The sequence below is a fragment of the Wyeomyia smithii genome, chromosome 2, assembly GCF_029784165.1.
Source record: "Wyeomyia smithii strain HCP4-BCI-WySm-NY-G18 chromosome 2, ASM2978416v1, whole genome shotgun sequence".
Lineage (NCBI taxonomy): Eukaryota > Metazoa > Arthropoda > Insecta > Diptera > Culicidae > Wyeomyia > Wyeomyia smithii.
The window spans coordinates 46,609,393-46,623,525 of record NC_073695.1 but is presented as its reverse complement, the minus strand read 5'-3'; the positions used below and the strand labels follow the sequence as shown (position 1 = coordinate 46,623,525).

General features: G+C 38.9%; 1 protein-coding gene across 1 annotated transcript; it reads right to left on the bottom strand.

Moving 5' to 3' along the window:
* Window positions 1-11,579: 11,579 nt before the first annotated feature.
* On the bottom strand, window positions 11,580-12,714 carry LOC129725338 (trypsin-like). Its single transcript, XM_055681018.1, has 3 exons — window positions 12,392-12,714; window positions 11,934-12,333; window positions 11,580-11,865 (listed from the first exon to the last, which is right to left on the bottom strand). The coding sequence occupies exons 1-3, from the start codon at window positions 12,625-12,627 to the stop codon at window positions 11,686-11,688; spliced, it is 816 nt and encodes a 271-aa protein (XP_055536993.1). The 5' UTR covers window positions 12,628-12,714; the 3' UTR covers window positions 11,580-11,685.
* Window positions 12,715-14,133: the final 1,419 nt, after the last annotated feature.

Sequence of the window (14,133 nt, the reverse complement as noted above, 5' to 3'; positions counted from 1 at the left end):
GCAAATGACACACCCGTCTGCAGGGAATCGGATATGCAAACCACTGACCGGCAGGGTGGCACGAGCTGATGACAGTGATTCATGAAGCTATTGATACAAAAAATATATTATATTTTCTTAGAAAAAAAGCCATGGCATTATTGACTGCATTGACTGTGAACTTGCAAATAGAATTTCATAGGGTGTTTTATGAATTTTCGGAAATCTAAGTCAGTTGTTATGTTTGGACTTGCCTTCCTTCTCTTATTTTTTTTAAATTAGTAAATGGTCGAATTTCATCTATTTCTAACTATTCTTTCCTACTAAAAATCTCATGCAGTTCTTCGCTTTTAAATTTATCAGTAAAAATTTACTTTACTATATTCCAAGTTTTCCCAAATCGATCTTGGAAGAAGAGCGACCATTTTCAAAAAAAAGTTACGTTGCGGGTTTCCACAAGTTTAGGTGAAATGGTACAAATGGCCAATTTCGAGCCACCATTTCGAACTTTCAAAAGCACAAGACTCGGAAATAGTTAATTCGTCACCCGTGGAAAATCTATTTTATGTTTGCTGTGGTGAAGCAAACATGAAATAGCGTTTTCACAAGAAAACAAGAAAACTATTTACGGGTCTTGTGCTTTAGAAAATTCGAAGTGATGCCTCTAAGTCGGCCATTTGTGGCTTCAAAACTGTGTCACCTTAAATATATTTTGTAACTAAAATTTCATTAGTATGTTGGCTCCTGTTTTCTCATTAAATATTTTAATAGGTATTCAAAATTCGCAAAAATTCCAGAAAGTGTGGACTTGACAAGAACCTCTATTTAGTTTTGGTTGGTAAAATAATGGACAATGCGTACTATTGGTATATTCCGTACCTGCAGGTAGGGGGATCCTTTCGGGAGCTAATTCAAGCGTCTATCGTCTTGTTAGCGCACCCAGGACTCTAAATACCAAAGACAAAGGTCCTGGTGGTATTCGGGACTTAAAACAGTGGTACCACGTTGGTACTCCTACGAGACAGTGGAATTGGTTGCGGACCTTAACAAGATAATTTGAACCGAAATAATTGGAATGGACTCCGTTCGATTGTCGTTCGAATATCCCGTCGAGCTACCTGTTCAAATCTGGAACGATATAGACGAAAGAGGAGACTGCAAAACCAACTATTCCTGGAGAAGCAGAGAAAGAGTTTGAGAAACTAGAACAACTGAATCACTGTCATGAGACCCGAATATCGGACACTCAACGAATTCCGCACAGGCTTTGTGCCGCGAGCCGCAATGTGCCGAGATTAAGAAGGACAAACTGGACTGTGGGAAGTATCGCGCGATCATCATCTTGAATGCCGTCTACAAAGAGTTTTTCGCTTCCCTTCCGTCATCTTCCAACGTTTATCACCACTAGTAAATAGATTCGTGGGAAGTTATCAAGCTGGCTTCATAGAAGGCCGGTCAAAAATGGACCTTCACTTTGCGGCAGATCCTCCAAAAGTGCCGTGCGTACACACAGTCCCTATGCACCAGCTATTCATCGATTTTAAAACCTCATATGATATAATTGTCCGGTATAAGTTATGGAATATCATGGATGAGAACGGCTCTATGGCTCACTGGTAACTTCGGGAAGTCTTATCTACGGAGGTCGTGCCTACCATTGGCTTCACAAGCATCAGCGGTGAATAATTACGTTCAATAATTACGTGAGCAAATAGGGATGGGAGGGTGTGTGCAATTTTTTTACGTTATCTTACACGAGAGGTAGGGGGGTGAATTGATTATCTTACGTAAGAAAAACATTGTTGATGCTGCTGTTTAAATTACCATGTTCATGAAAGTATCGACGGTAAAATTCATATTAAAAAATCTTACGATTTCTTACGAGGGAGGGAGGGGGGTTTGAAAAAGTGGAAAAATATGTTTACGTAATTATTGAACGGACCCTTAGCCCTCGCACGCACTGTATTCTGTACAGAACGCTTATAAGATCGGTTGTTCTCTACCATGTGCAGGAGGACGCAGTGTGGATGATGAATCACGAGCTGGAGCAGCTGGATAAAACCGAATGTATACGCTGGGCAGGACCTATTGCACGAATGTCGGACAACTTTATTCATCAGGCAAAAAGTTTTGCTCATTTCTTAATGATGTTACGCTAGTAAAGTAAAGTAAGTTAAATTTCGTTTTGAGGTCGTTGAAATGTCGTGCTGCTTTGAAATAGCATCGCAGAGAACCGAGTTTTTTTTTCTTTTGCTTTTTTATGATAATGAGTATCATTGTTTCAAAATCCATTTATTTTTTATAATTACATATGACGACACTAGCTTTTGCATTGAAAAAATGAATTATTCGGATGGCGATAAAAAACAATAAGACAGATAATGGAATAATGGAGCTAATTATATTAGCTTACTTGCAAAAAAAATCACGCCCTGACGAGTGGCCCCACGGCAATTACCCGGAAAATTCACCATGGCGTGTAGGCGTGTTTTTGAGTTCTTTCTTCATTTTATTCATCAATTCCTTCTCAGTTTTGCGACAAAATTGTTGGAGTAGTCTTACGCTTCTGCTTTTCCCGAATTCTCGATGGGACGTTGAGCGTGTTCGCCGATTTGGACACGCGTCTTCGCCCTTATGGTATTTTTTGATGAACGACGCAACTTCCGGCAGGCACTTCGTATTATAATGTTCCCCAGTCACGGCCAGTCCGGAGCGAAAGACGAGCGGCTTTGACATCCATGTCTCGCTGCTTGTCAGAATCAGCAGCACATTCTTGGGGAACTTGGTGTGTGAAATGAACTTCACCTCAGATCTCACTTTCTTCGTAAGGAAAGTAAAATCACCATCGCCACGTCGCGGATCGCCGGAACATCGACTTGACTATCTTATTCAGCCGCTGCCGCTGCATCATTGTCTGCAGCTCTGAGACTAGTGGATGGGATGGCCGATTTCTGACATATACATCCATGGTCGCCTGGTACTTCTTCACTGTTTGGCCGGTTGCACCGACCTTCTGGCCAAGCGCACGCAACGATGTAGCCACTTTTCCCTTGGTCTTCCTCTTCACCATCCTTCGGAGTTTCTTGTCTCTCAGGGTCGTCGACCGTCCGGAACTGGGCTTTCTTCAGATGCTCTGATTGTTGTCCAATAGTGCCAAGATGTTGTAAACCGCGGAACGGGTATATCCGTCGTCCACAAAGTCGATGTCTGTGTTCGGCGCGGCGGAGTACCGTTCTTTGAATCCGCACACTTCTGGCCGGAGTTTTTTGAAGTAGAATACTTCTCTCAGGAAGTTCGGCTACATAAGGATGTGAAATGAAAATCTGAAACCGAAAAAAGTGAAAAACATGTCCAATTTCAAATGCTAATAAATCGGTTAGTATTCGATGGATTTCCTTCGTTCTTGCAGCAATAGATTGGAAAATCTTCTAAGATTCTTCCCAAATGAAGATAATTGTAATTTTATTATTCACACTATTGTACTATTGAAAATAGTCAAGCCTTGTCAAAACGAAAAATTCGACCTCCGACTGGTCGTTATATGATTGCTGCCCAAGCACGGTCGACAGAATCATATACCTTGCAATTTAAAACATGCTATTTGGCCTATATAAGAACCTGTTTCAGCCGAACCCGCTCATTATAGTTCTAGACAGCGACAACAGCAGTCGTCCTCCCTTAGCAGCAGCACTAGCAGTGCGGTGGATACCAGCGATGGCGGAAAGCGGCTACAGCTGTGGCGTAGCAATGGATAGCGCACTATTTGCAGCGGATCCCAGCAACTATAGCAGCTGGGCCATCTGATGCAGGGACAGCGGATACCAATGGCAGCGTATAGCGGCCACAACCGTGGCATGGCTATGTATAGCGAACTAGTTGCAGCGGATCTCAACATCGATAGCGGCTGATGCAGTGAGGCACTTTAGTGAAATGCAGTCTCTGGGCGATAGCGGGCACTATTAAATGCATTCAATGAAAAATTGACTCATTTTGACAACACGTGAGCCGTCTAGTTTTGAGTGTTAAATCAGCTTTTCACTGTTTATTTTATCACAAGGAATACTTTATTCGCACTGTCAGTGATAACGCAAAGATGTGATCGGCATCTTATCCGATACTAAAATGAACAACAATTTGTCCTTTTCAGGATGAAATAAATACTTGATTGAAGAGTTAATATTTTCTAATTAGTTAATTTACATTTTTTAAATTTGTAAAAGTTATAAATTTCACTTTGTTTTTGTGTCTCAGAACGTATTGAATTATATTTTCCTTCAGTCATGAGCACGACATCCGAAAAAATTTCATCTCAAAATTTAAAAATTGTTAAGCCCCAATCATGGCAAGTAACTTACTATATTATTCAAAAGGGTCGATCCTTGTTGAAGCGCAAAATTCGATTGATCAGATTAGTCAACGTTTATTTACTAGAAAAAATTAATGACACGCAAGCAGCCGGGTTATCTGTCTTGTAAAAGTATTCTACTTCAACCTTGCGGTCGTGGCTTTGCACACTACCCTCCTGTTACTTTTTTTTTCCTGTATGCCTGAAGGGCCTTGGGTACTGAAATGCCACTGCGACATTCTTGCTGATTATCTTTTGTGGCGGACCCCTATTGCTGTGCACAGGTTACGGATTGCTCGTACTCATTGATAGAATAGAACTGTTTAGTTGTAATCCTGTACCCCGATCAGTGCTGATAAAAGTCATTTTCCCCAGCAAAATTCTTCGAAAATTACAGCCAATCATTTTCAATTTTCACTCCCAATGATCGCAGCATTCTTTCAGATACACTAGATTTTCGTCCTAGTAACATGCTGTTATACTCAGATGAAATAGATCGCGGGCATCGTTCACGGTTACGGAATAAAATTTGACGACAAATCCAACCAAATGATCTTCACTTCAAAGCGAAAAAAAAACCAAACAGTCCACTCAACCAAAATGAACCTCACCGAAACACTTTTTCACTGACACTGACCGATGCTTTGACAATCTTCGTTAACTGATAAACTGATTTTGTTGTCTTGCTTTCATCGCATGAAATATAATGAGGTGTTTTGACAGTTCACTTCCATGCAAAAAGCGGGAAAGGAGAACTCTGAAAAGATTGTAAAAAAATAACGTTTATGGATGCTTTTTTTCACTTTCACTCAAGAGTGTCAACAAATATCAACCCTGACCCCGATTCGGTACAACATAGTTGATGAAACTAATGACCTGCTTGGGATTAGAGCTCCATACTTGGTATGGAGTTAAAAGGTAGCTTCCTAAGAAGTTGTACCTATAGGAAGCAAGAGCTCCGCAATGCAAAGGAAATGCTTGAACTCTCTGGTTCAGATTTGCAGAATCGGCAGGTGTCGTTCAACACCATTTCAATTTCTGAGCGGAGTTACTTTACTGCTTACACCATCACGGTTAGAGTCGACTGATAGAGCTGTCAATGTTTTTTTTGCTGACTCATGGGTTACTATGATTAATGCTGCATGGGTAGAAAAAAATCGGCAATTTTCGCCCATTTTTTATGCAAACCTTATTTAATAGTAATTCACTTAGTTAGAACACTTTTCATTTGAGACCAATAGCATTCGCATCGGCTCAAGCATATCACACACATAAAGATAGAACAACAGAAAGTTGAAAAAGAGATATTGAGACAGCGAAAAAAAGAGTGAAAAATGTGAGAGGAAAAGGAAGAAAAAGATAGGAAAGAATGGAAGAGATTATCAAAACAAGGAGAGTTTGATGAAGAAAATTAAATCTATTCATTATAGCGATTCCGGAATGATCTTTTTGGCTATTTTCCAGCAGTTTGACGTTGCAATTCCAGATTTTAAGTTGCCACTTCGGATTAAAAAATGTTTTCGATTTTTTGGCATATGTGCATCATTTCCATTTCTGGAAACCGGAAGTCATCATCTTGGATTTCAAAAGAACGTCTTGAGTTGATTTTTGGTCATTTGGCATCATTTCGATTCCATAGATACCCATATTGGGTTGTGTTTGGTCTTTATAGGTTGTTTTACGGAAACCGGAAGTAGTCATCGTGTATTTCAGAATGGTCTATGGAGTCGATTCTCGGCCACTGGCTATTATTTCGATTACAAAAATAACCATACTGTGCGGTAATTGGTCATTCTCCGTAACCGGAAGCCATGGCGGCTTGTATATCTAAATAGCGTATGCATATGATTTCCGGTCTCTGGGCATCATCTCGGTTGTGGGATCACAATTTTAACTGTTTTCAACAACCGGAAGCCATTTAAAACTTCAAAATGGCGTCTGGGACGATTTTTTGGCTATGTGCATCATTTCGATTACAGAAATGCCTATATTTGGTCGTTTTCGGTAACCGGAAGTCGCCATCTTGAATTTCAAAATAGCGTCTGGAATTGAATTCCGGTCTTTGAGCATTATCTCGGCTATTGAATGACTATTGTTAACTTTTTTCCAGCAACCGCAAGTTGCAACCTCGAATTTCAAAATGGCATCTGTGGACGATTTTTGGTCTATGTGCATCATCTCGATTACAGAAATGCCCATTTTGGGTGGTATTTGGTCACTTTCCGAAACCGGAAGTCACCATCCTGGACTTAAAAATAGTATCTAGAGTTGATTTCAGGTCTCTGGGCATTATCGCGATCCTAAAAGTACCCATGTTGGGTGGTATTCGGTCATTTCAAAATGGTATCTACAGTCGTTACGGTCTCTGGGTATCATTTTGGTTCCACGACAAACCATAATAGTCGGTGTTTGATAATTTTCTGAAACCGGATGTCGTCATTTTGGATTTCAAAATGGCGTCTAGATTTGATTTCCAGTATCGGCACTGTTCTGGTTTGGGAAATATTTATATTGGGTGGTATTGGATTCGGATAAATCGATGCTATAAAAACTCACCCAACAATCGAAATTGGCACAGTGAGCAAGTTAGGTGTTGAAGAGCTTACAAATAGTTAATTTACCCCCCCCCCTCTTGTCACGCTAATGGAATATATTAAATTCAAAGTCGTTGAAATACAACAGCTACCATAGGCTCTAATTAATTTAATGATGATCGATCCAGCGTATTTAAAATCATCAAAGGTTAACATCGTTCACCCCCTGTTCCCACCTTGTCCTTGCAACGCCTCTGAGATAAAGAAGGTCTAACATCATACAGTAACTTCGCAATACATCTCAGACTAAAAAACATATATACAGTATAAGTCTGCACCGTTATCGGGGAGGATGTTTTCACTGTAATAAACCACCAATCTATCCCCCCCTCCCACCTCTTGCCTCGCTTATGAGATAGAGCAAAACTAATAAAATTTAGTTTACGAACTAATTTCAATTTTTGTCATATTGACTTACATTTTAAGTTTAGTAAAGTGGGCAATGTATGTAGTTTTTCGGGAATGCAAAGATGAACGGGAATAGAAGGTGTGACTTGACTTAGAAAAAAATTTCCCTCGTCCAGACGGGACACGAACCCGCAATCTCCGTTGTCTCCGGCAAGGTGTTTTGGCCAATTCCCGTCCCGTCTGGACGAGGGAAAATTTTTTCTAAGTCTAGTCACACCTTCTATTCCCGTTCATCTTTGCATTCCCGAAAAACTACATACATTGCCCACTTTACTAAGCTTATAATATTTCAGTGTTACTCCCCGTACTCGAAAAACCCTATCTACAAATTTTCACGGTAATCGGTTCAGTAGTTTTTGAGTCTATAGGGAACAGTTGGACAGACAGACAGACAGACATCAGGCTTCTTTCGTTCTCTTGAGTTTTGCTCAAATTTCTTTCTTCACCTGCCAAACCCCTTGGAGAACTAGACTTTCTCTCACACAGAGTGAGTTATTATCCACATTTAGGCGTAGAGTATTACAGTCGCAGAGTGCCTTTTCACTCTTAATCATCGCGTGTGAGGGGTAAACATTTGTTTGCTCTCTCAGTTTAAAGGGAGTAGTTTCCGTTAGCTTCTCCTTTACTAGAAGAGAAGTTGGCCAAATATCAAAACATTTAGGTTCACATTGAATTGCCACATCCTAACCGTTTTCGAATTTAATATAATAGGAAGATTCACAACTCATCATGGGTGCGTATTCTGCAGAAAGTTCGATTTTATACTGTTTTTGCCGCACCCCAGAGCGATGAGAACGGTAACGCAATGCTCAGTTGATTGCCGAGCAATTCATTTCACTTTTCTTGGGTGCGTGGATGAGAAATTTACAAGAGTTTCACTGGGTTTTTGCTCTGTCAAATTAGGAGCGTTTTTTCGTCAGAGAAACTATTACTCTGCGTTCTCTCTACAGCAGATGGTGTGATGCACATTAAATGTAAGCTCACAGTTGTTAAGTGGGAAGAAAACTGTTTTCTCTTTAAGATGAAGATGAGCAAAACAAAGCCTGGTTCTACGTCAAATTTGCGGCCGTGGCTTTGCAAACAACATTACGAGATAATACCTCATTTAAATTGAAATTAATGACTTTTACGGATACTATTGATTTAGCTGAATCACAAATATAGGCCCCAACATTTATTTTACTAGGCATTTTAGAGTTTATTTTATAATGTTAGACATAGTTATTTACTACCCAACATAAACAGGTGAAGGTATGCTGAATCTATCCCCGGCCAAAATTCTATTACAAATGAGAACACATAATGGTTTTTACCACATAATGGTTTGGTTTTTAATGTTCTCTTTATGTGCATGTAAAGAAATGTAAAATTAAACGCGTTTCTTACTGCATGGTACTTACTGCTATTATATGTTTGAAATTATGGCACATTTGAGGGCTAAATAATTGTCGTCATAGGCTAAAAGGCGCAGCAACGCGGGCCGGGTATCAGCTAGTTTTCCCATACGCAGTCTTTTGTATCGAGTTGAGCGTAGATTTTACAAAATGTCATCTAGTATAGAAATAAAGACGTAGTTCTACGTCAAAAATAAATCACTGCTTCTCGGAGTTCACAGAGCACGCAAAATGTGAATTTTAAACAGTTCATTAGAGTAGTGCGAGACAAAAGTTCGCATTTATCTTTTTGAAACATACGAGAAAAAATCTAGCAACACTGTATTATTGTGAAACGTTAGCTGTGAAGCATGTGAACAAAAAAAGCTTCATTGAAGTACTATGGAGTAAGTTGTGCTTTGAGCTGCATTTTACCTATTGTTTTTGCAGTTCTGAAAATTGAAATTTTGCTTATTCGAAAACTACAAAAACTTGTAAATATCAGAACCTCAAAAAATCAGCCAATCAATGGAAAATTACACAGGGTAATCGCTTCATTATTCATCTCAGCAGATAGGTGCACCTATATTCATCTTATTTCTCTTATTTGTCCAATTTATTGTCAAATTTCTCCAAATTTTTGAAAGTAAATCTATTTGCTTCTCAATTTTGTCAAGTGGATAAAAGTTTTACGTTGAAAATATTAAATATTAAAACTTGACGATAAATTGATCAAAAAGGCGTAATGAGATGAATATAGGAGCGATTACCTACCAACCAGTTTTATATTGAATGAATCTTTGTACAGGTGTTTGACCTAGCAAACTAAGTATTCTCTATAACCGGAGATATTAGATGAAGAAATAACTGGAGATATTTTCTAGACTTAGGAATAGTTTTCTAAAGGAGCATATCTATTTTAGCATACACTTAATAAAACCTTTGTAACTCAGAAACCTTTAGTTGTATTGAAAAAAAAAAAATATTATGAACTTGTTATGTTTTTGAAGTAGAATACTTCTCTCAGGAAGTTCGGCTACATAGGGATGTGAAATGAAAATCTAAAACTGAAAAAAGTGAGAAATATGTCCAATTTCAAATGCTAATAAATCGGTTAGTTTTCGATGGATTTCCTTCGTTTTTGCAGCAATCGATTAGAAAATCTTCTAAGATTCTTACCTAATGCATGAAATTGCATTTTTGTTATTCGAACTATTGTACTATTGAAAATTCTAAAGCCTTGTCAAAACACAAAATTCGACCTCTGATTGGTCGTTATACGATTGCTTTCCCAAGCACGGTCGGCAGAGTTATGGACCTAGTAAATTGGGAATGCATCATTTGGCCTATATGAGAGCTTCATCAGATAATGAACAGACATTTCATCGGATATTAAATTGAACAACTAAAATTTGAAGAACACAAATGAATATTTGAAGAGTTATTATTTTCTCGTTTTGCGCTATAATCCAAAATTAATTATCTTCATCTACATGCATACTCTGACTATTATTACGTGTTTGCGTCGCTTAGTGTTTGGCTACGGTTATGCAGAACGCAAATAACGGCGCGATGCGATTAGGCAAGACGAAATGTGTTGAAATGTATAGCTCTACTTCGCCTTAAAAAGAGCTGTACATTTCACCACGGTAAGGCAAATCGCATCGCGCCGGCATTCGCGTTCTGCATAACCGTAGCCTTTGTTCCGTTCCCGTTTAATGATGTCGTATTAAATGTGCATATTATAATTCGGCAGCACTTCAACTTCTCATTTGCACAAAATTTAAAAATATTTAATGAACTTCATTCAAAATATCAAACAAAAAGAAATTACAATACTGCCAATGAACGGTAAACGTTTATTTACTAGAAAAAATGACTGACACGCAAGCAGCCGGGTTATCTTTCTTGTAAAAGTATTCTACTTCAACCTTGCGGTCGTGGCTTTGCATGCAAGCTTCCTGTGATTTTTTTTTTAAATTTAAACATTTATAAGAATAATTGTATTTGAGTAGCTTTTTATAATCATTATTTTTTTTATTTAAACATTTATAAGAATAATTGTATTTAAGTAGCTATTTATAATCAAAAAGCTCATGATCATTAATTTCATAAAGGAAACGTTTTTAAGTTATTTCCAGTTTTAGTTAAGAAAATGTGAAACTTGAAGTTATTTTAAAACTGTTGGTAAAAAGTTGAAGATGTAGAAATGTACGGCAAATGTTTTCTGTAATATTCCAAAGAACCTTTTCAATTTCAATATTCTTAAGAACAATCGTATTCTAATGATACAATAAGCACAGACTAACAGACGTTACACTCTAACCTAGCTCCATCGTCGCAAAAAACGATCATTTCAAATTTCTAATCGAAAAACAGTCATCGCGCGATAGCGCCGTTTGGGGCGCTGTCATGCAATCTCATACCTTTTTCATAGTTCCCAAATTGACACCTGCACGTACGCTGGCGCTGATGTCGAAAAACAAGTCGCAGCGCGAACACGACAGCAGACGGTGCTAGTGTTACTAGCGTAAAGTACTGCAATCATTCGAACGATGATTTTATTGAAAATTTGATCAAAGTATTATGTCTGTTAGTCTGTGCAATAAGATTCAAGTAGTTTAAAATCACAAAGCTTTTGGCGAATAAGTATCCAAGAGCATCCGTTTTCGGGATATTTCAATGTCACGTTTGAAAAATTTCAGTTTTCATGAAATTATATAATTCTCCAGCAACAAGCACTGATTCATAAAAATGCAGGTAGTTAAATCAAGATGCTGTTGCGAACTCATTCAGAAGTGCTCAATATTTATAGGAGTAAAGCGCACTACAAACGATTAAATCATTGTCATCATCGTGCTTTAGTTTTACTCAACTCGATTTTTCGTTAACCGAATTTGCATTGTACTTTATTCATCCGTTATTTGAACAAAATTATATTCTGGTCGCCTCGTTGGCCATGTATTCAAGTCGAGCGAGTAAACCTCTATACCGGAATCGACACGTCTGTATTTTCCTCGATCCAATCCAGATACTCCGTAATCCGTGTGTGTACCGCCGATCGTCCACGGTCACATCCACGAATGCCGTTGAAGTGGAAGGAATGAATACCGATCAGAGTAACCCTACCTGCTTCACGGACCGTCACCGGGCCACCTTCATCTCCCTAAGTGGAAGTAAATTGAAAATTTTCAAATATTTTTGTACGTAGTAATCACAACAAAACGGCTTTACATTACAGGGTCCTCCATTGTTGGTCGCAACGCAAATGTGAGTGCTTCTGATCCAGATGTACGACAGCTGGCAGACCAGATTGGACGTTACCGTATCCATGGCGAACTGTAGATTCTCGGTCGGAATGGGTTCATTGTCACGATTACCGGTATTACCCCAGCCAGCCGTGGTGGCGACCCAATCGACAAAACTATTGCCAACATCCGATCGGCGTGGCATTTGTACTGGCATGATTGTGCTGTCGTTGATGGGAGCGTCCTGGTTCAGGGTCAGAATAGCAATATCGTCTCGGCCAAGCAGCCAACTAAAGTTCGGATGTATCAGAACATTCGAAACTCCAATCAGCGTTCCTATGTTGGTGAAATCAGCGGAGTTCAAAGCAACAGTAACCGTGTTTGCCCTAGAAAGTCAAAGTTTTTGAGGAAAACTACAAAGAAATGTCGACGTTTGTTTGTTACCCATCGATACAATTCGCAGAAGTTAGAACGTAACGGCTGGAAATCAGAACTCCACTGCAGAAGTCATGCCCGGAAGTTCCACCGTGGATGATCACTCCGGCTGCCCATGGAATGTCGGTAGGTGACGCGATGGTTCCTCCGGAAATACGCTGTGATCCGTTAGAACTTTGGTGAAAAACAGCCGCAACAGAAACCACGGTGAGCGCCAAAACTAACAGGTTTTTTAACCCACGCATCCTTGCTTTCTATTTGTTGTGCGTTAGCGAGTCTCGAGTAGATTCAAGGTACTGAAAATCAACCGAAATCAGATCTTCTATTAAATGCTAGCTATGAGGTATAAAGTAGAAATCCTTTGACCATTGACGTTTTAATGTTATCGTCGCTGATGCGATAGCATTTTCGGACGTCGTAAATACTCGATTAAGCATTTACAACGGGAGCTTACTGATAATTGCCAGTTGCGGGGAAATTGCAGGGGGTTTACTGATTAATTTTTTGCTTGTTCCTAAACAAGCAAGTTTCGCTTGTTCCTAAACAAGCAATTTTGTTCAAAGTGAGAGAAAAATGTCCTTTTGTATCAATTTATCTGATTTGTTTATTTATTTACTTCGTAGATAAAAATTTACCGTAAAAATCTACAAAAAGTTGAAAAAAACTGACAATAATACCACAGACTACCAGACATAACACTATGAACAAATTTTCAATCATTTTTCGTTTCAATGATTCCAGAACTTTTCGTCAATCTGTTGCCGAGTTCGCGCATCTGATGCATTTTTCATCCTGACAGCAGCGCTAGTGTACGCACATGTGTCGAATTGGGAACCACAAAACATGTATGAGATTGCATGACAGCGCTCCAGACGGTGTTGTCGCGCGATAACAGTTATTCGATTGGAAATTTAATATGATCGTTTTTTTATGGTAATGGAGCTAGGTTCCAGTGTTACGTCTGTTAGCCTGTGATAAAACCAAAGCGAAGCCTTGGTGGTAAGTTCCGAATCGGAACTCAACCTTCTGTTTTAATTATACACAGTCTTCGCAGCCAACTGTTTATTGTACAGGACAATTGCAGGGCTAGCGCTACGATCCTACTGACACTAACAGCCTCTCCTGAGTCAAAACTCAAACATACGATGACTGGCTTGTTAGGCTACCACCGTACCTCGAGACCAACTGGAAGGCTAGGTCTGTGAAAGTCTGTGATAATACTATCTCCAATGCATGAATACGGGTAGAATTCCATACTAGTCTAGGAAGGGGGATAGTATGATAAGTATTAGAAATCGCAACCATTTTTCTCAAGCTTAGAATAACTTTCATAGAAAATGTTGAGAACAGGTTTAAAGAGTTGATATCCATCAATATTAATTTCACAGTTCAATGCATTACGTAATACTTGAGTTCAACATTAGCTGGGATTTCCACCACTAGACTGTGTGACTCAAAATTTAGGTCTGAACTTGCGAATCAACAAACATTATCATCAATTGTGCTAGTGTAATTCATTTTTTCCATGAATTATCTTAATCAGGAAACATTTCAGAAACGAAAAGCGGTATCAATTGCAATTGATAGCCTGGCTAGGTAGACTGATAAGCTACCTTCACTGTGATCAATTGTGTTATCTTATGATAAGTCTATTTTTGTTATTGCATACAGCACTCAACTAGATTTACTCGAAATTAGTTTATTTGTATTGAACAATTTAATTCCAATGGCAGACAATGAAGCGGATTTTC

Bases quoted from the DNA above. Each gene is read 5' to 3' on its own strand.
- LOC129725338 (XM_055681018.1), bottom strand. From the start codon at position 12,627: ATGCGTGGGTTAAAAAACCTGTTAGTTTTGGCGCTCACCGTGGTTTCT. The intron at 12,334-12,391 runs GTAACAAACAAA...TTGACTTTCTAG, and splicing joins TCTGCGAATTGTATCGATGG to GGCAAACACGGTTACTGTTG. The intron at 11,866-11,933 runs GTAAAGCCGTTT...ACTTCCACTTAG, and splicing joins ACAATGGAGGACCCTGTAAT to GGAGATGAAGGTGGCCCGGT.